At 52.5% G+C, this 20,378-nt stretch overlaps 1 protein-coding gene across 1 annotated transcript; it reads left to right on the top strand.

The window, feature by feature from the left end:
• Positions 1-645: 645 nt before the first annotated feature.
• On the top strand, positions 646-18,363 carry MBTD1 (mbt domain containing 1). The gene is given in 17 exon segments (XM_064150490.1): positions 646-843; positions 1,746-1,879; positions 2,688-2,802; positions 2,894-2,978; positions 7,786-7,816; positions 7,818-7,891; positions 8,646-8,791; positions 9,239-9,327; positions 10,518-10,752; positions 11,637-11,662; positions 11,664-11,693; positions 11,910-12,017; positions 12,795-12,942; positions 15,243-15,325; positions 15,680-15,914; positions 16,508-16,585; positions 17,628-18,363. Coding segments are annotated over 17 exon segments (1,890 nt in total). The 5' UTR covers positions 646-689; the 3' UTR covers positions 17,747-18,363.
• The last annotated feature ends 2,015 nt before the right edge of the window (positions 18,364-20,378 follow it).

Here is a 20,378-nt window from a genome sequence, read left to right as displayed (position 1 = left end):
TCTTCCAGCATTCACACAGCCCCCATTGCCATAGTAACTGAGTTCCTCATCACTGCTAATGGATTAATCCTCAGAGCATCCCCAGGAGGTGGAGAGGGGTTCCTGACGCACACAAGGGACTCTGAGTCCCAGCAAGCCAAGGGGTTTGCTGATAGCCCCCTGAGCCCGGGAGAGCAGAGAGCTGCAGTTACCTCTGCTGCTCTACCAGCAGTGCCCTCCTGGCTGAACTGGGTTTTCTCTGCCCAGCTTCCTCAGATGAATGAATCTTAGTGCAGCTGACTGCGGCCATCTGGAGTGTGCTCATTTGCATGGAAGATCTGTGGCTGTAGTTACCCAGCACGCCAGGTTTAATGAACTCTGGAGGTACCAAGAAAAAGCAGTGCATGAGCTGCTGCTGTGCATTCCATGGGCTAGGAGAGCTTTTGACCTCCTGTGTATCCCAGTATCAAACCCTGACCACTTCTGGCTGCAGCAAGCCTCACAAAATGGGCAACACCTGGCTTGTGCTGATGGAGCAGGGCATTAGTGCCTCTGCTTTGGAAGGCTGACTTTGAAACGTCTGGAGCTTGGCCTCGAAATCCTTGCATTCAGAATGCTGAGCTGTTCTCTGGAGGGGCTGTTGGTGGTATTTTTGCTTTCAGACAGAGCAAACTTCACAAGCAGGAAGGAGAAGCTGCGACTCGTTCGGGATGTTTGACGGCTATGATAGCTGTAGTGAGGACACCAGCAGCAGCTCCAGCTCAGACGAGAGTGAAGAGGAGGTTGCCCCTCTGCCGTCCAGCCTCCCAATTATAAAGAACAATGGACAGGTTTATACGTATCCAGATGGCAAATCTGGCATGGGTAAGTCTATGGAGCAGGGGCGCAGAGTTTGCTACTGATGGGGCTCAGCCTGTGCCATGAGTCTACAGGGTCTGGTTCCAGAGCTGGACCAAAACTGCTGAAGGGCTGGGGCTGGTTTGTTATGGGAGGGAGCAGTTGGTTGGGTTTTGCTGAAATGAAATGCAAAAAGCTTTTGAATCCTTCTGGCAGCATCCACCCTGCCTTCAGCTGTGTGCTGTGCATGTAGGTGTGCAGAGCTGTGTGCGTTTGTGGACACTATCCTTGGAGCCCTGAGGGCCATGGCATGGCACTGTGTTCCCTGAGCCTGGGCCTGTGTTCTTCCTTCCTGTGTTACACATAAAATGTGTTGAGGTGTTTCTGCCTGTCCTAGGAAAGCTTCTTAGCTGCTGCCATATGAAGTGTGCCAGCGTAAAGCTCTCTGGGTACAGTCTTGGTGTTGCCTCAGTAAGCTGGTTGCAAACCCTCATTCATCATGGAACAACTCAGTGGGTGTTGCTGTCAGCCTCTGAAGCACGACTCCAGCTAGGAGAGAGTTGCCGGGCTGGAGGCCTTTGGGTGTGCTGCTTTCTGCTTTTATCTTCAGGCAGCAGTGTTCCCTATTTAGAGGGAACAAAGACTGGGAGGCCAGACCCAGAGCAGTGTTTCCCTGAGCACACACAGCTCACTGTCAGCTGCTTTAGCTGGGTCACTCACTCCACCGGGATGAAGTGGACAGGAAGCAGAAAGGAGGCCTCTCTTTGCCCATGCATTTGGGGTTCTCACTGTCTCGCTGCCACTGGTGCTGCCATTTGCCTCCAGGGTCGAGCCCCAGGAAGCTGTTTAGTGGTGCTGCCTTGCCTAGTCTGTGTTCTGCCGCTGCCCTGTGGCACTGCTGACCCTGGGCTTCTCTGCTCTCCCAACAGCCACCTGTGAGATGTGTGGGATGGTTGGGGTCCGGGACGCCTTCTACTCCAAAACCAAGCGCTTCTGCAGCGTCTCCTGCTCCAGGAGCTACTCCTCCAACTCCAAGAAGGCCAGCATTCTGGCCAGGCTTCAGGTAGCGGTACAGACACAGTTTCTTTACCTACTTCTTGTCTGTGTGTGTCAGCCTTGCGTGATGCCTGCAGGTAACGTGTGGGGGAACCTTTCACCGAAGGGGTTTCCTAAGCCAGAGCTCCAGACTGCCTCAGTGATGACCAATTTGCCTTGCCCAGAGGGCAGATGGCTCCCGATTACAGTCCGGATGCAGGGGCCCCTCTGTGAGAGTCGGGTCAGGAGAGATCTCCAGTCTCCATCTGTAGTGACCTGAAGTTGCATGGTTTATCCTGGCCAGGTACTGCCTGGTTTTAGAGGCTGTCAGAGGTTAGAATTGCTGTGGTGTGCTTTAGAAGGTTTTCTGACTGGAGGGACTGGCAAAGTGGGGCTTGGTCTGTTCGCTTTCAGTATCAATCCCCAAGTCACAAAGGTGCATTTGTAACATCTGAGCAAAGCTCCAAAGAGCTGCACAGGCATCATCCCACCCTGGCTGGGGTGGAGTGCAGCAGATGCCAGGAGCCTGCAGTGGTGTGAGGGGGATTGCAGGTTGTGAGCTGCTGTTAAAAGCTATCTGTTTTTCAGGTAAAGCAGAGTGAGCCTGGGGTGTTGTTCCAGCTGGAATGCCAGCTCAAAAGGCATCTTTTGGACATTTCTTTGCTGCTGGTTTTTGGCTTCATTTAATATTCCATGTGGTTTTGTGGAACTTAGTCACCCTCGGTTCCGTGGTGGTCTGATTGTAGTGAAATGTAGCAGAGAGATGCCACAGCCCTGTGGAAATTTCCTGCTGGGGGTTTGGGCTGACTTTATTTACTGGGACGTTTGTGTTTTAGGGTAAACCTCCAACCAAGAAGGCTAAAGTCCTGCAGAAACAACCTCTAGTGGCTAAGTTGGCAGCTTATGCTCAGTACCAGGCAACCCTGCAAAACCAGGCAAAGACAAAAGCAGGTAATGGCACAGAAACAGGACAGAGCTCCCTGCTACTCAGGACTTGGGGCTCACCAGCAGCTTCCTAAACAAAATCTCTTTCTCTTAGCAGCTGTCCCTGTGGAAGGTTTCAGCTGGGGTAACTACATCAACAGCAATAGCTTCACAGCAGCTCCTGTCACCTGCTTTAGACACGTGAGTACTTCCAGTGCCTGCTCTGCCCTCTGTGTGTGCAGGAGACAGGGAGTGCCATGCTGCTGCTCCAGCTCAGCTTGACAGAGCACTCCAATCCAAATCTGCTTTGTGGCCTGGGACTGTGAAGCTTGTTGGCTGTGTGTGACTGCTTTTAGCTGCACTCGGGTTGGTCTGCCCCGGACACCGCTCCGGACACTCAGTTACTCTCGGGCACAGTGAGCAAGGTACAAGGAAGACTTCTTCAGCACTTGGGAAGTTCCTTTTCTCACATTCAAGGGCCAGAATCATCAAAAGCATCAGACCAACCAGCTCAGTGTGAGGACCTCTGAGAGGCTGTTGAGACTGAGCCAGGCTCGCTCCATGGTGCTGAATCCATCTTTAGGTGATGTGTTTGGACTGGGCTGAGGATTCATTTCCTTAGTTTTCAGTCAGACTCTCCCTGTCAGTAGTGCAGAAATAGAGGGAAAGGAAATCTTGTTCTACATCTCAAATGAGAGGTTTTGTGTCTTTGTACCAGAGCTACAAAGCTTTCAAATACCTCAGTCACTGCAACGATTAGTGTCAGAAAAATATTCATCAACATGTCTTCAGTGTGCCTGTCAAGCCCCAGTCCTGGGGCCCTGCCGAGCCCTGTCAGTGCTTTCTGTCCCAAGTACAAACTTTCTCAGAAAGTGCTTTCTCAGCTGTTCCTGCCCACGTGGGCAGTGGCACTCTTCCATCTCCTTACAAAAGCTTTCTTTTGCTCAGAGCTATCTGATGAAAAATTGCAATCAAAACAAACATTTTCTTTGGTGGGAGCTCTCCCCAGGGTGGAGGAGAGGGATACTTTCTGTCCAGCTCTGGGATTCCTGCTGAGCTGTGTCAACTCCTAAACCAGTAGGAGCTGAGGGCTCTTGGCAGTTGGCACTTTCTGAATAGCAACCTTTATGCTCTGAGGCCTTGAGTGCTGCCCAGCACAGAGCTTCATGGCTCTGTGTGGAACTCCGCGTGCTAAGTGAGCAGGCTGGGGCTGCTGGCAGCTCTGCAGTTCTGGAGTGAGTGATTTCAGGAGTGCACATCCAGAGCTGCTGTGTGATAGGGTGGCTGTGCTGCTCTGACAGCACAGGCTATGGGGCACAGCATCCTTGGCCAGGAAGCAGCGGCAGCAGCCAGCTCACTTGGGAACTCTGCTGGAACTTCCCATGCCAAGAGGAGCTTCTTCCTTCTTGCTGCTTCATTCCTAGGGCTGCACCGTGCCCTGGGGCGGGGGACTGGCACCATCCCAACCTTAACCTTCAGCCCTTCCACAGGCTGCACAGCAACAGCTCTGCTAAGCCTGAATGTTCTGCTTTTCTGTCCCCCCTTTTCATTGTTCATACAGGTAAAATGCACCTCCTGCAATCTCCTGGGAGGTTCCTGCTCTGGGGGGTGTCAGTGTTAGAGGAGTGTGATTTGCAGTTAGCACTGCTGTAGTTAGTTCTGCAAAATCCATTGTTTAAAGCAGCCAGAGCTGAACAGGCATCAGTGCCCTTGCTGGGTGCCTCTGCCTCTCCACTCTAAGAGCAGCACCCTGTGTCTGTCTGGATTGGTTCCTGCCTCTGGGTGCTGCATTGCTGTGGTGCGCAGCAGTTTGTGTTAGCTGGTGTTTGTCTACTAGCTGTAGTAGGGGTTCCAGACACACTTGTGAGTGAGTGTCTAAGGCTTGTTCTGGCCAGATAGAAGTGTTGCACTGGCAGTAAAATCGTGACACGTCTGCCCTTAGGTTTGTCATTAGATAAAACATGAATCTGGCTGTGCCAGGTGGGTCTGTGTGGGCATTTGACAGGGAGTGCTGGGATCAGTACTAAAGAAACTCAGGGAAGGACCAGGCCTAGGATTTTGCTCACCTATGATTGTTTTATAACCTGGCACGCTGCAGTATTTCAGGTCTCGTGTGATTTCTCTCTGTCTTCCAGTATAGTTTTTGTCCTAAGCTGAACTGTTTTCCTTTCCTTGGTCTCTCTTGTCGCTGGCTGCTTTGCTGCAGGGAGCATTCCCAGGATGCCACAGGAGGTGGCAGTGCTTGCCTTGGATCTGCTTACTCTAGCCCCTTTTGGACATTGTATTCTCTGGCATTACCTTGGTGGGGGCACTGCTATTGCACAGGTGTCCCTACACTTTGGGAGCTGGTAGCATCACTCTGTCATCAAAGTCCTGGTTGAAGCTGCAGGTCAGCAGCCCTGGCTGTGTGGTTGCCATCCCAAAGCTGTGGGAGCTGCAGGAGCTCATCTGACCCAGGAGGCCTGTGCTCAGCTCAGCATGGGGACACTTAGCTTGTAGGGGCTCCTGTCACACAGGACCTTCCTGACTGAAACTTACCTTGCAGAAAAGCAGCTGCTGCTCACAGATAGCCCTCCCATGTCATCTCCTGGAGCAGGAAGCAATGAACCAGCTCTTCCTTGTTGAGGAGTGACATGAAGTGGATCTCTGCGCCCCAGGCCTGAGAGGTAAATTTGTTCTTACCTGTCCATGATGGTTCTGCTAGTTCTCACCGTGCCAGTTCCCCTTCAGCCAGCAGACAAACCAGGCCTGACACTTGCACAGTGCTCTTGGGGTTCCTCAAAGCACTGTGCAACCGTTGGGTGATGGAGCAGATGGAGAGCTGAAGGCAGGAGGCTTCTCCAGCCCTGGCTTAGTGCTCCTCAGGGAGGAGTGCAAGGAGATGGCTCAGTGCTCCAAGTGTGCTGGGAGCCATCAGCACAGCCACGTTCTCTGGCACTGCAGCAGTGATGCTGCACAGGATGGCCTCCTCCTGGAGGGCGAGCCATCTGGATTGGTGTAGGAGAACTAGCAGAACCCATCTTTCCACAGACAAGGACAAATTCACCTTTCTGCTATTTCCCTCTATACCAATCCACATCTGGAATGCAGATTTGGAACACTTCTGCTCCTTGCTGTGAGGAGAGGTGCTGGGATGTGCTTTTGCCTCTGAATCCATGGAGATGAGCAGGCAGTAAAACGCTGCCACTGAGTGCAGCTCAGTGATGAAAGGATTCAGTGCTGCTGTATTCTCTGCTGTGCCTCGATGCATGACAACAAGATTTACTCCAGTGGGCACATGGGAGAGTTGATTTCTCCAATCAGTCCCAAAAGCTACAGATGTCAGTGTGGAAGTGACAGTGAAGGTGGAACAGGACTTGACTGAGAAGCTGTAGCTGCAGCACGCTTCAAGTGGTGTTCTGTGTCTGCCAGATGGTAGCAAAGGGGCTCTGCAGGCTGGCTGGGTGTAGATAGGACATAGCAGAACATGGAGAGCAGGCTTCAGGAACAGCAAACTGGCAGCCTCACTTGTTTCTCTCTTGATACTTAAAACCAGTTTTAAGTTCTACCTGCCCAGCCTCCAAGATTTCTCCCAGGGAAGGGTATCCCATTCAGATGAGTTTGGCTTTTAGCAGCCCTAGCTGTCTATTGCCAGCTGCCAACAGAAGCCAGGATTGTGATTTACAGTCATTCAGGATTCATCCAGCTTTCTTCACTTGTGGCTCTTGGCCAGGATTCTGTGGAGCTGGAGGCTGTGCCCACTGCATTTGTGTTTGCAGAGGGCTTGGTAAGTGTGAGACAGCTTAGAGCAATGTCTGCCCACTGCAGGACACATCTGGAGGTCCCCTTCAGCTGTCCCTGTGCTATCTGGATGCTCTCTGAACTGAGAATTTCTTCTCAGAGCACCTTAGAATGTTCTAAAATACCCCAAATCTGAATCTTCCCCTTCCTGGTAGCCAAGGTTTAATGTAGGCTGAGTCATTTCTGTTTTGTTAGTATAACCTCAGCCGAGTAACTCCTGAGGGTTTGAACTCTTCAGCACTGTGCACTTCAGGTGGCTCTGCAGGACCAGCCCTGCCTGTCATGGTGCTCTGCTCTACCACAAGATCTCCTTGAGACAGCAAACTGAATGCTATTCGCACCTTCAGCTTGCACAGACCCTTAACAGATCAGCAAACATGGCTTTGTTTGGTACTGCCACATGAGTCTGAGCCTTTGAGACTGTGTGGGGCACCTCCTGGCAGCCAGGCACCTCTGAGGCTTCTGCTGCTCCTTCTTGCTTCGAGGAGTGCTGCCTGCAGGCGATCTTCAAGCCTGCTCTCTGAGGGGGTGAGAGCCAGTGGGTGACAATCCCCACTGTGACAAGTGACAGAAGCAGATCCAAGGCAGAACTTGGGCACTTTCTCAGCAGTGTTTCTGGCTGCCAGCATGGCTGTGGGGCAGGGTTGGACTTCCAGACCCACGAGTGGAGTTGCAGAGGAATTGCACCGTCCTCACTGAAACTGCAAAATCAGTCAGGGCTGGAAGGGAGCACAAGGAGCAGCCAGTTCCAACCCCCCTGCCGTGCCCAGGACACCCCAGCCCTAGAGCAGGCTGCACACAGCCTCAGCCAGCCTGGCCTCAACCACCTCCCTGGGCAACCCATTCCAGCCTCTCACCACTCTCATGGTGAAGAACTTCCTCTTCAGGAAAAAAAGTCAGGAGCTTGCACCCAGCTGGAAGCCAGCAGAGCAGATCTGGCCTGTGAGTGTGTGCAGTCTGTGTGTGTGGGGCTTGGCAGCCTGCAGGGGATAGAGCAACAGCTGGATCCAGCCAGGGCCCTGCATAGCAGCTTCAGGCTGAGGCCAGGCACAGAGAGAATGTTTTCTAAACATATGCTGCTGCCTTGTCATAGGCAGTGGTGGCTTTGTCCTGCACATAAGCAGTGGTGGCTTTGTCCTGCAAGTCACTCATGAGCCCCTGATAGAACAGAAAATCATTCTGGTGTGTGGTAACCTGGTGACTTTTCCCCCCACTCCAAATGGACAGGCAACCCATGGGCACCTGCTGGGGCGACATCTCAGGAAGGCGTACGAGTGGAGGTTCCAAACACTGACTGCAGCCTGCCCACCAAAGTCTTCTGGATAGCTGGAATTGTGAATTAGCAGGTAAAGAGACTTCAGGGAACCACTCACGGGAGCTGATCGCTTTGTCAGTGGCACCTGGGCAGCATGGAGTTGGCACTGGCCAGGTTTGTCAAGGCTGTGCACATAGGTAATGGATTTTAGCACTTGAGTGACTCTGAGTCCTCAGGACATGTCACTGCTGACAGGTCAAAGTGAAAATGTCAGGGTCACAGTGCTAAGGTACTGTGGCAGGCAGTGGTAGCCTCCTCCAGAGAGCCTGCAGAGCTCAAGAGTTTCAGTGGCACTGTGAGTTGCCTGGCAGTGCACAGACACTTGTGCGAGTCACCTGGCAGAGCATGGGCACTCGGCTGAGTGGCAGTGTGAGTTGCCTGGCAGTGCACAGACACTTGTGTGAGTCAGCCAGCAGCGCACAGAAGCTTAGCTGAGTGGCAGTGTGAGTCACCTGGCAGAGCATGGGTGCTCAGCTATGGGTGCTCAGCTGAGTGGCAGTGTGAGTCACCTGGCAGAGCATGGGTGCTCAGCTGAGTGGCAGTGTGAGTCACCTGGCAGAGCATGGGTGCTCAGCTGAGTGGCAGTGTGAGTTGCCCGGCAGTGCGCAGGCGCTCAGCTGAGTGTTCTGTGCTGTAACCACATTGTTACTCTCATGGCATGGTCTGGGGAGAAGTGTGGTCTTGCTGGCCCGGTGAGACCTGCTCCCAGCTGGTAAGGAAAGGGGAATCTGTGGTTTATAATCCCATTAATGTTTGTCTGTTTCCCCCTGGGTTGCTCTCTTCCAGGCTACAATGCCCTGCTGAGATATGAAGGCTTCGAAAACGATTCAAGTCTTGACTTCTGGTGCAACGTTTGTGGGTCTGACATCCACCCAGTTGGTTGGTGTGCAACCAGTGGGAAGCCCTTAGTCCCTCCTCGAAGTATGTACCCGGTGGCCTTGCTGATTGCTTTCAGAGTCTATCTGTGTTGAACTTCACTGATCCTGGTCCAGAGAGTTTTTAACTCTGTCAGCAGTTAGGAGTAAATCCTGTTAGCATTCGGCAAGATAAGAGTGATGCTGAAAGCGGTTTTGGTGTAGCACCCACCTGGTGCAGCTCCGTGTCTGAAGTGAGGTGGCAGCAGGTGGCGTCGGTGCCGTGGACAGGCACTGCCTGGGTCTCTAGCGTGTCAGTGCCCTCTCTGCCCTGGCGAGCCCTAGCCTTAACCTCGGGTAGCATTCCTTCTTTACAGAGCTTTTTGTCGTTGTTGTCATCCAGGATTTTTAAGTCACCTGGGATCTCTTCTTTGCGTATTCCAGACTCTAATACTGTCTCTAATGGACACAATTACAAATCAGAGGCTGATTTTTTCCCCTTCATTTGCAACAGCCATCCAACACAAATACACAAACTGGAAAGCTTTTCTAGTGAAACGACTCACTGGTGCCAAAACACTTCCTCCTGACTTTTCTCAGAAGGTAAGGCTGATGCAATGTCAATCATCTGCTTTAAACCAGGTTGCAGCAGTGGGCAGGGCTGGAGTGCCTTGCAGTGGCAGGTTAGCTCCTCTTGCAGGGGCAGTGGTACTCTTAAATGCAGTTTTCCTTGGAGTCTCTTCTCCATGTGTGTCCACACTTGTCAGTGTCTGTGTGGAGAGCTCTTCCCTCTAGCAGAGAGCCATTTTCTTTAAAACTAGCTGATCAGTTTTAATTCTAAAGCACCCCAGTTTAGAACAGTGCCAATAAGCTACCCTGCGATAAATCTGATTCTCTTAATTCAGGGATGATTTTTGTCGTGCACTGGTTCAAGAAACTGAACCAGAGGTGTTACTGTAGTGCAGACCCAGGCACAGTAATTAGGCACTTGGAAGTGTTCCTGTTGAGCATTCACGCTGGAGGTGGCTGTGCTGGGTTTAAGTCACGTCTCTTTGTCAGCTGCCCCTGCAGTGTGATGTGCGTGCTCGCCGCTGCTCTGCCATGGTACCTGCCTTCCAGCAGGAACCTGGGGCTTACTCCTTGGCTTGCACTGCATCCAGTGGTAGAGGAACAGCAGACAAAAAGTGTTTGTGCAGTCACGTCCTGCTGCCTACAAGTCTAGCTCAGCTGGCAGCCAAATTAAAATGGCAAGACCTCAGCTCTTTGGGGAGCTCCTAAGTGAGAGGCAGCGGTGATGAAACAACGTGCTGCCACCAGGCAGAGGGACGTCTCCTCCCATGCTCTTCCTTTTTGGGATGTTGTGGAGAAGTGTTTGTGAGTAGCCAGCTTTGATTGTCTCAAAGGTGTTTTTCTTCCATGCCTTTTATGATAAGCTGCTGCCATCCTCTTCCTCACGTGATGTATGTTGAGTGGCTGGCAAAGAAAGCAATCTTGGTGGGGTCTTGGCTACAGCTGTTTCTCGAGGTCGCTTTATCCATTGTGAGCAGCTGAAGAAACATTCATTATGTCAGTGGAAAGCTCCTGTGGGCTGTGTGAGAATCGTGAGGGGCTCTGCTCGATGCAGTTAAAGCACTGCAGGCCCCTCCTGCGTGGCTGCCTGGAAGCCTTCACTCGCCCTGCTGTGCTCGCGAGGCCTGATAGCCAGAGCCTGAGCGCAGAGCGCTGCTCTAGCAGCAGGTGACCGAGGGGAGGCTGAGGCTGCGCTCACCGAGGGTCTCTCCTGTCACCTCAAGGTGTCCGAGAGCATGCAGTACCCATTCAAAACGGCCATGAGGGTGGAGGTGGTGGACAAGACGCACCTGTGCCGCACCAGGGTGGCCGTGGTGGAGAGCGTCATTGGGGGCCGCCTGCGGCTGGTGTACGAGGAGAGCGAGGACAAGAGCGACGACTTTTGGTGCCACATGTATAGCCCCCTGATCCACCACGTGGGCTGGTCCCGCAGCATCGGGCACCGCTTCAAGCGCTCGGGTGAGCCTGCCTGGGCAGGGCCCTGCCGGCAGCTGCGGGGCTGCTCTGCACAGATGCCCGGGGAGCTGCGCGGGGCCTGAGAAGGGTCTCTGGCAGTCGGGCGAGAGGCAGTGGTGTGGAACTGGAGCAGGGTGGGTTGAGGTTGGACATCAGGAGGAGGTTCTGTGCAGTGATAGTGGTGAGACCCTGGAACAGGCTTCCCAGGGATGTGGTTGAGGCTTCATCCCTGGAGTCATTCAAAGTCAGACTCGGTGTGGCCCTGGGCATCCTGCTGTAGTTGGAGGTGTCCCTACTGCCTGCAGGGGGGTCAGACAGGATGGCCTTGAGGGTTCCTTCCAACCCATGCAGGCTGTGAGTCTTGCCAATTCTGTAACAACCAGGAACTTGTTACCAGTATCATTTGTGTGTTTTGCTAGAGAAGCCAAAATCAATTCCAGTTGAGTTTGCAGTATGTCAGTACCTGGAAAGCGTCACTGATGAGCAGTGACTGGCGAGCTGTTTGGGCAGGAAAACCTTGAACTGCAGCACCCAGGCATGGCATTGCTCTTGCTGGTGCCTGGGGTGGCACAGCCCTGCAGTGCCAGCTCTGTGTGTCTCCATTCTGGGCTCTTGCCCAGTGCAGCATACACAGGTGTTTCAGGAGAGGCTGCAGAGTCAACTCGCAGGTTTGTGCAATGCCAGATTCCGCTGGAGCAGAGGGCATTAGGAGATGGGCAGGGAAGGTGAAGGGCAGAGGTCTGTCGGGTGGAAGTCAATGAGGAAAAGTGGGAAATGTCCTCCAGATGTGTGTGGTGCCCTCGGGATAAACAGCACCTCCCAGAGGGGTGCTTGCAGCATGTCGCTCTGCTACACCTGTGAGTAACCTGTGCCATGGTCCCTTGCAGATCTGACAAAGAAACAGGATGGACATTTTTGATGCTCCCCCCCACTTGTTTCTGAAGGTGAGAGTTTGCTGGCAGGCAGCACTTGTGTGCTCTGCTTCTGGTGTGGTAAAGCAGGCCCTGAAAGTCTGAGTCCAGCACAAGCACTTCTTGCTGAAGCCCTTGGCTGAGCTGTCCTCCTGGGCACGAGCAGAGCTGGCAGAGTCTGGTGCCCTGGCAGTGTGGGGCTCTTCTCTTCCAGGCTTGTTAGTCTGAGCTCCTGGTGCTGTTCTGTAGGTAAAAGAGGTCGACTCAGCTGGAGAGTGGTTTAAAGAAGGAATGAAGCTGGAAGCTATAGACCCCTTAAACCTTTCACGCAATATGTGTGGCAAACTATTAAGAAAGGTAAGAAAACAAACCATGTCTGGGATAGGTAGCTGGGATTGCTTTTGCCCCCCACCTTTACTGGGGCTCAGAACCAAACTAAAGGCCAGGGAGAGCTGCTGGGGTGCAGTAACTGTTCACATCTCCTGTGCACAGCAGTGTGCTCAGGTCAAGTTTTGTTCAGGCTTTAGTCTCTGGAAATTCAGCCCTACTTTTAAGATATAATGTGTTGGTGAGATTAATTTGTGCAAATTACACCAAGTGTTTGCTGCTATTCAGAGGCTGCTCAAAGCTCCTCTTACTTCCTTGCAGAAGCCTGTGAAGAGATTTCCAGGGTGTGCTTCTCTCTTGCCTTGGTTGAAAGGGAGCCCATCCATGTAAAATCTCCTTTACCAGAGGAAGCAAATGTACAGAGTAGCTTAGAGCAGTTGCTCACCCTAGCAGTGAGCAGTTGAGGTTGTGATTTGAGTCTGATGTGTGCAATGAGTCCTTGCAAGCCAAAGAGCAGCCCAAACATAGAGCTGTGGAAGTGGAACTGCTGTTGATGAGAACAAAACCAGAGCTGAGGGGAAGGAAGTGCTCATCTCCTGCCTCTGCAGCCTGCAAGGGGCTGTGTGACAGCAGTGCACACCTTGGAGACAGGCTGTGACTGGGGGCTTGTGATGAGTGAATGTCCTTTTCAGTGTGCTTCCCTTTGCCCCTGAGCCCCTGTCACCCTCTCAAACCTGGCATGCTTTCTCTCTAGCCTCCTCCCCAGCCGAAGGTGTTTAATGTCCCATTTTGTTTCTCTTTACAAAGGTTTTAGCAGATGGCTATCTTATGATTGGGATTGATGGCTCAGAAGCAGCAGATGGGTCTGATTGGTTTTGTTACCATGCCACTTCCCCTTCTATTTTCCCTGTTGGTTTCTGTGAAATTAACATGATTGAACTAACTCCACCCAGAGGTACTTAAGCATTCTGACCACCTTTTGCTTTCAATATTTGCAGTGATGTTGTATGTGCAATGTGCTTTGTTTCTTAGCTCAGGACTTGAGTCTCAAGTCTGAAGCAAATCCAGCAGCATAACTTCAGAAGAACCTAAACCATAAGAAATTGTCACTTAGAAAAAGTCAAATGGACACCTGAGTGGTTCTCTGGCTGCAACTTGCTTTTGCTGTTGGAACTGAGAATAGCAACCGAGCTGTGGTGTGTGGGAGCTCTGGTAGACACCCAAAGGCCTGCTGAGAACATAGCATTGCCACCAAAAGGGTTAACAGACACTGCCCAAGGGTCTCAGGCTGGGCTGATGCCCAGCAGTGCCAGCTGCTTTGTGAAGAATGTGCACAGAAAGCAGGAGCTTTGCCTTTGGAGCTGTCTGGGAGGAAAAGCTGCCTGCCCAGCAGCCCTGTGCTGCCTTCACGTTCCCCTGCGGTGCTCCTGGGCTGTAGCTAGCTGTGGCCCAGCAGATAATCCTGTGTGGATTTTTCTCCACTCCCATTCTTGCAGGCTTCTGCTTGCATTCACGAAGCTGTTGTGCTCGGTGATGACCACAAAGGCAGTCTCATGCAACGTGAGGAAGACCATTTCCTACCACTGCCGTTAGTGCACCTGAATGAATCTGTCCGAGCCTGCAGGCAGCACAGCTGGGCAGGCTCTGGTGCTTGCAGTCAGTTCATTCAGTGTATTGCCCAAGAAACTTGTGGGCATAATCACCCCCTCAGAGAGGTGCAGGGCAAGAGTACTTGCAAAGGGAGGGTTTCCTGGGAGGATAGCAGCATGCAGTCAGTGCACAGCAATCCACTGCACATGGGAACGTGGAACTGCTGAGGCAGAATGGGAGAACCCCTCCTTCTGGGGTGAGCCTTTTCCTCTTGGCTCTTCAGACATCACTTACACAGCAGTGAGTTTTGGTAACACAGTGGTGATGCTCTGTTTCTCTGACCCTGGCAGCCTCAGCCTTTCCCTCTATGTGCTCCCTCTGATGGCAGTTCTGCCCTGACACTCCGGTACCATCACTCAGGTTACAAATCTCTCCTGCAGTGGTCTAAAAACCACTCGAGAGAGGAATTAGCAGGAGTAACACACAGAGCAAAATGTGCATTAACACAGCCAGTGGGATCAGAGCTCTGGGGGGGCAGTTGTTACTTGGCAAACTTGGGAGCTTGAAAATGGACAGTGTCTTTGTTCTGCCTGCTGCAGCAGGGACCCGCTGTCTGCTTGTGTTTGTGTGCTGAGGAGCTAAGCAAAGGAGCTGCCTGCAGCTGTGTTGGTGTGGCAGAGGAAAGCAGGGAGATGCAGAGCAGTCAGGTGTCCAGTCCCAGCTGCTGGTGCAGCTGTGATGTTTCTGGCCTGACGCACTCTGCCAAGCACCCCTGGAGCCATGTGACAGTTGTGAAGGCACTGGGACTTTGTGTCCATGGACCCATTCCTTCCAAACATCTGCACCTCTTTCTGAAGTCAGCAGAAGATGAGCTGCTCAGATTGGGATGCACAAAGGTGTGGCCATTCTGGGCTGTGAGGCGTTAGTCACCTGAGGAGGCTGGCCCCTGCAGTGCTGGCTCCTGGCAGCTCTTCTAAATCTGCTGACGACGAAGATCCAGCAGTTCCATAGCTCCCCAGCACAAAGACTCTTCCAAGCTGTTACTGCTCCAGCTGAATGTGAGGCCTGGCTGGTAGAGCAGCTGTAGAAGGTGCCCCAGAGCAGTCCTGTGTGGTTTATGCATAGTCAGCAGCTGACCAGCAGCTGAATACATTGGACGAGACTTTCTCCCTTTCATAATAGCTCTTAGAAATGGAAAGTGAAAGGTAACAATCCTCTCCTCTTCTGTATTCCTGCTGATTTTAGCCTGGGAAAGCATCCCTGCTTGCTCCTAACAACTGGAGTGTTGCAGCAGGGGAGCTCTTCCCCACAGGACAGACGCTGCTTGTGCTCGATGCCACGATCTGTTCTGGGGCAATCAGGGGACATTGCCAGAGACAAAGGATCGGTGTGGGCAGAGCCTCAGGCATGAATGATTGACTTGGCATGCAGTGGCTCTTGCTGTACTGCCCAGAACTTACATTCATCTCCTTTGGTGCCAGTGGGCAGTGTCCAAGTGACCGACTGCCCCCCTTAGACTGAAGCTCAGGGAGTTGGGTTTCTGGTATTAATGTTTTGCTCTTTTGTTGTCCTTAGGCCATGACTCAGTAGGCAGGAGGTGGTTGTTGTTGTTGAGAGGCCTGAGGCCTGCAGTCCATGTGTGAAAATGTTGTTTAAACTTCACAGGTTATGCAAAACTCCCCTTTAAATGGTTTGACTACCTCAGGGAAACTGACTCCATAGCAGCGCCTGTCAAGCTCTTCAACAAGGTAAGGAGCATGCTGGGATTTGGCCTTCCTCTGCCTCTCTGTCTGCATGCCCCATGGGATGACCCACTTGTGCAGAGTGCTCAGGTTTCAGTGGCCACGGTGATCTTAGGCTGGCGGCTGGACTCCATCTTGGAGGCCCTTTCCAGCCCAAACGACTCTGTGCTGTCACGAAATACATCTTTGAGAAGCTGGGCAAGCAGAGGCTGTCAGCAGTGAGAGCCATCGCAGTGCTGCTCAAGTGCCAAAGCTGCAGGAAGCTTCAGAAGTGCTCTCTGGTGTTTGCCTGCTGCCCTGGCTTCAACACTCAGCCTAACTCATTAACACCTGCCCTGTGCCTGCTGGCTGCCCCTACAGGAGGTCCCCAACCATGGGTTCCACGTGGGGATGAAGCTGGAGGCCGTGGACCTGATGGAGCCGCGGCTGGTGTGCGTGGCCACCGTCACGCGCATCATCCACCGCCTGCTGCGCATCCACTTTGACGGCTGGGAGGAGGAGTACGACCAGTGGGTGGACTGCGAGTCCCCAGACCTCTACCCAGTGGGCTGGTGCCAGCTGACTGGGTACCAGCTGCAGCCTCCAGCACCACAGTGTGAGTCCTGCTCCTTAAGCCGTTGCTCACCAGCCCTTACGGGTTCGCGGGGGTGAGTTGTGTCTCCGTCCTTCCCGCGCTCGGTTACCAGAGCAAGTCCCCACTCCTGCTCGGAAGGACGCAGCTCCACTCCCACTGCAACTTCTGAAGCACTTCTGTGTGTTTCTGAGGCTGTTTAGCTGTTGTAATGCCAGAGGATGCTTGCTTGATCCAAGGAGGAAGCCTGGTGCTTGGCTGCCAGCTCGGAGTGGTATCACTGAGAGCTGGCAGCGCTCCCCAGACTGCAGCTGAGGGAGCTCAGCCTGTGCAGAGCTGCTCTTGTGCAGAAGGCTTTCTGTGGGAAGACTTCAGTGCATCAAGGCCTGTCCTGTCAGACCAGTCTGTCATCATTGCTGCTGGCTGGGCAGTGGCAGGGTTGGTAGCTGCTGCTAGCAGTTCAATGGGAGGCTTCCCCCAGGAGAGGTGCTCTGCCTCCATCCGATCACTGCAGGGCAGCCTCTGGCTGCACAGCTGCTTTGGCACACCCTGAAGGCTTTTTTCAAAGGATTGAACTTCAGGTGTGAATTCTGATGTGATTCTGTTTGTGTTTGCAGCCTCCAGAGACAGCCAGTCAAGTTCATCCAAACAGAAGAAAAAAGCTAAATCACAGCAGTACAAAGGACACAAGAAAAGTGGGTGACAAAGTGGTGTTTGCCCTTGGCCTGTTGGTTTGAGCTTGTGGGCTCAGGTTCCGAAGTCCCAGTTCTAGTTGGAGATGTGTGACAGACTCTGGAAAGGAAAATCTCCTTCCTAGTGCCATGAGGAGCTGGGTTCTGGTGGAGTTTGCTCTGCTCACTAACCTGAAGTGCAGAGCTGTGGAGACAAGCAGGAACCTCTGATGGGTTCTTCTGCTTGCTCAGTGCTAAAAAATCCTCTTCCTCCAAAGCAGATGAGAGAACAAGGTTAGGAAAAGTTAGAGCTGGCTGCCTCCTACATGCTTATTCTTCATAGATGGTGGCAGCAGAAGTGCTGAGGCGCAGGAAGTAATGGCAGGGAACTGGCTGCTGGAGCCTTTCATTGTTCAGGACTGAGTCTTGCAGAAGGGTTCAGCCAGAGCTGTGCAGTGCACAGCTTCTGTGGTAAGGTCACCACAGGTTACAAGAACCTCTGCACGTGTCTTCAGCTGGAGGCTATTGCAGAAGGGTCTTGGCTCCCTGTGTTCCCACAGCACACTCCAGGTGCCTTTGAGCCATTCTGCTGCTGCCAGGGTGCAGATCCCTAATGTGGAGCTTTACCTCCTGACTGGAGCTGTTGAGAAGCCAGCAGCAGAACTGAGCAGAGTGAACTTTGCTGTGATGGGGCCAGGTCAAGAGGAGACGCTCAGGTTCCTGTTGTTCTGCTGTGCCACTGCAGAAACTCCTTCAGCAGCAGAGACAGCAGGAAGCACTGGCTGGGGGCAGCTTCCCAAGCACTGCATCCAGCTGTGATGGGTTCTCAGCAGCAGAGCCAGCAGGGAGCACTGGCTGGGGGCAGCTTCCCAAGCACTGCACCCAGCTGTGATGGGTTCTTGGCAGCAGAGCCAGCTGGGGCAAGTCTCTTCTGGGACAAGTGATGGGGCAAGAGCAAACAGCCTCCCCCAGAAGGGTTCTCAAGCCCTGGAGCAGGCTGCCAGGGCAGTGGTGGAGTCCCTGCTTGGGATTTTGTAGCTCTTTAATGTTCATCTTTCCCTTCCAGTGCCGTCACTGCAGCTGAAGGAGGAGCTGCTGGATGGGGAGGAGTACAGCTTCCTCCAGGGAGCATCCGACCAGGAGAGCAATGGCTCTGCCAGTTACTACATCAAGCAGGAGCCCTGAGGCAGCAGGGAGGAGCAGGGCAGTGTTGGTGACGGGAGCAGAGCGTCTCTGCAGGACTGGTGCGGTTGTGCTGCTGGCCCCGGGGCGCTTTGCTGGCGGCAGCCGGGGCAGGCTCGGCTCAGACTTTTTACGGAAGGGTGGGAAACTATTTTAGTGAAAAAGATTTTTTCAATTTATTACAGACAAAAAACGGACACTTTTGTGTTGTATTTGAAGCTTTTGAAAGAATTTTGTAATATTTTCCAGTTCAGATTTATTGTGCATTGTTAACTAGAACTGAAATTCTAATTTTTTGGTAAGATTAAAGTTTAATCAGCATGGCTGTGGGAAGCGGTCGGAGGAAGGTAGGGTTCAAATCCAAACGAACTGTCGTAACAAATGAACCTTTTGGGTACAAGTTGGGAGACTTTTAGACTCTTGTCAGCTGCACTGGTCACGCCTCTGGGTTTTATTGTTAGGAGAAGGCCTTCATGCCCTAATTTAGAGGAACCAATTGTTTGTGGCAGATAGTCCTGGACAGCTCTACTCAGTGAGTAGTCCCAGTTGCAATGGAGCCATCACCTGGGGAGCATTGGGACTTTTGGAGATGTTCTTTAGTTTAAAGTACTTGGGTTTGTGTAAGTTCTTTTTTTAAGCTTTCTTAGGGTCTGATTCAGTGCCCATCAACATCAGTAGCCTTGTATCCATTGACCACAGCAGGCAGTGGACTGGGACTGTCAAGCTCTAGTCTTGTACATTGGTGTCTGTAGTCATGGAATGCTTCAGCAGATGTTTACAGAGCCCTCTGCCAAACTGGAACTTCAGACACCCCCTGGCTTGGGGACGTTCAGCTATGAGTTTGACTGAAGAGGAAGCTTAGACAGTAACTCAAGCCTTGGTAGTGGGAAGGAGTTTCTGAGTGTTCTTGTGATGAGTTTTTCTTCAGTTCATAAGGACCCAGCTGTTCCCTTCCCATCTGAATGACTTCCTTGTGAACATTCAAAGCTGATGTTCTGTGGTTTCAGGTGAGCTAAAAGGAGCCATCGATGGAAGGTTAACACTGAGTTCGGTTCTGCACAGCTGCAGTGATGCCATGTGTGCAAGCTGAGACTGAAACCAGCCTGTAAATCACACACTAGAGGAGGGTTCCTGAACTGGATGTGCTCATTATCTAGAATCCTTCTATCTCAGCACCCCCTTAGCCCCACTTGCTTCACTGTCCAAATGCTGACGGTCCAGGTTGTGCGGGAGGGTGCGGCAACTGCCAGGCAAGTGGGTGAGATCTTGGTGTCAGCTCATAGTCACCTGGATGTTCTCTTTCCAAACTTGAAATCTCGGTAGGTTTGTGAGTGGTCTGGTCCATGGAGTCGCTCAGCAGAGGGTGAAGCAGCCCTGCAGAGCTGTGACTGGAACAACTGCACCAAGAGCTTCAGCTTTTCCCAGTGAGGTTCATTAACTAAACTCTCAGGAATTCACCACATGTGTTCTAGAAGTGCTTCTGGGGCTCAGCAGGTCCCCTTCAGAGCAGTACAACAAGCAGTGACTCCTGACCATCAGTTAGGGCTTCATCATGCTGTGACCCTCTGTGTTCCTGCAGCCTAGGATATGCTTTAAGGACAGCACCCCCGAGCCCCAGGAGACCATTTCTGTACATTGTTGTCTGAGCTTCGAGCCGTGCATAGAAAGTTGCAAACCAGCAATCTGAGTCTTCTCTGACTCTTGCTCTACCCCTGGGTACATGGTGTGGGTGATATGCACAGGTTTACCTCATTCTATGCAAGAGGGGTTAGTTGTGTAACGTTTTGTATTGCTACTGGAAGTCACCAGTGTCCTGTGTAACGTAGGAATGTCTGCAGCTCTTTTCCCTTACTGCTAAAGTCCCTTAGACAGTGACCCCTCTGTAACAAAAGCTTCTTGTGCTGACAGCAGCTGGTTCTCAAACTGTAGGGATCTGTAACTTCAGGTGGCAAAGACATTTTAGCTCTCTGGAATAGCCATAAAAAGGACTCTGTCAGGCTTGGGAGACTTCAGATGCTTCCTCTTAGATTCTGACCCACCCATGATGTCTCTCTTGAACAGCCTGGATTGGAGAAGTAGTAGAGGCCATTGCAATGGCACTTTGAGCCTTGACTGTTCTTTGTTCTCTGTTCTCACTTCAACCTGCTGAAAATTCCAGGTCTGGAAGCTTTGGCTGGGTTTGGTAAGTACCTCTCCTTGGTTTGATTTGAATGCAGCACCTTGCAGGTTGTCCCAGGCAGCTGGAGCAGGGCTGGCGCCAGCTTGCTCCTGTGTCCTCCATAGCCTCTGGCTTCAGCAGGGGAGCTGCTGCCTCGATTTGCGTTCCGTGCTCGGGAGGCTGCTAACCAGCGCAGCTCTCAGCCCTCCGACCTGGACTCTTAGTCTCGAGGTGTCAGGAGGGAAGGTAGGCTCTGAAACCCTCCCTCTCTCCAGTGCAGGGAGCTCTGCTGGTGGTCTGTCAGTCCTTGATGTTGTCAGAGCAGCTCTTTCACTCACGAAACACTAAGCTGTGTCGGGTGCCGGTAGCACACACCTGGCCGCAGCAGGAGCTGCCTGCAGCCCCTCCTGGCTGGCTCTGAATCCAGAAGGCCCCTAACGTGTCTGTCAAGGACAGCGGGACCTGCCCTAAGCGAGG

This window comes from Pogoniulus pusillus, chromosome 11 (genome assembly GCF_015220805.1).
Source record: "Pogoniulus pusillus isolate bPogPus1 chromosome 11, bPogPus1.pri, whole genome shotgun sequence".
In the NCBI taxonomy this organism is placed as follows: domain Eukaryota; kingdom Metazoa; phylum Chordata; class Aves; order Piciformes; family Lybiidae; genus Pogoniulus; species Pogoniulus pusillus.
Note: the sequence above shows the minus strand (reverse complement) of the source record. Positions and strands in the feature narration are given on the sequence as shown.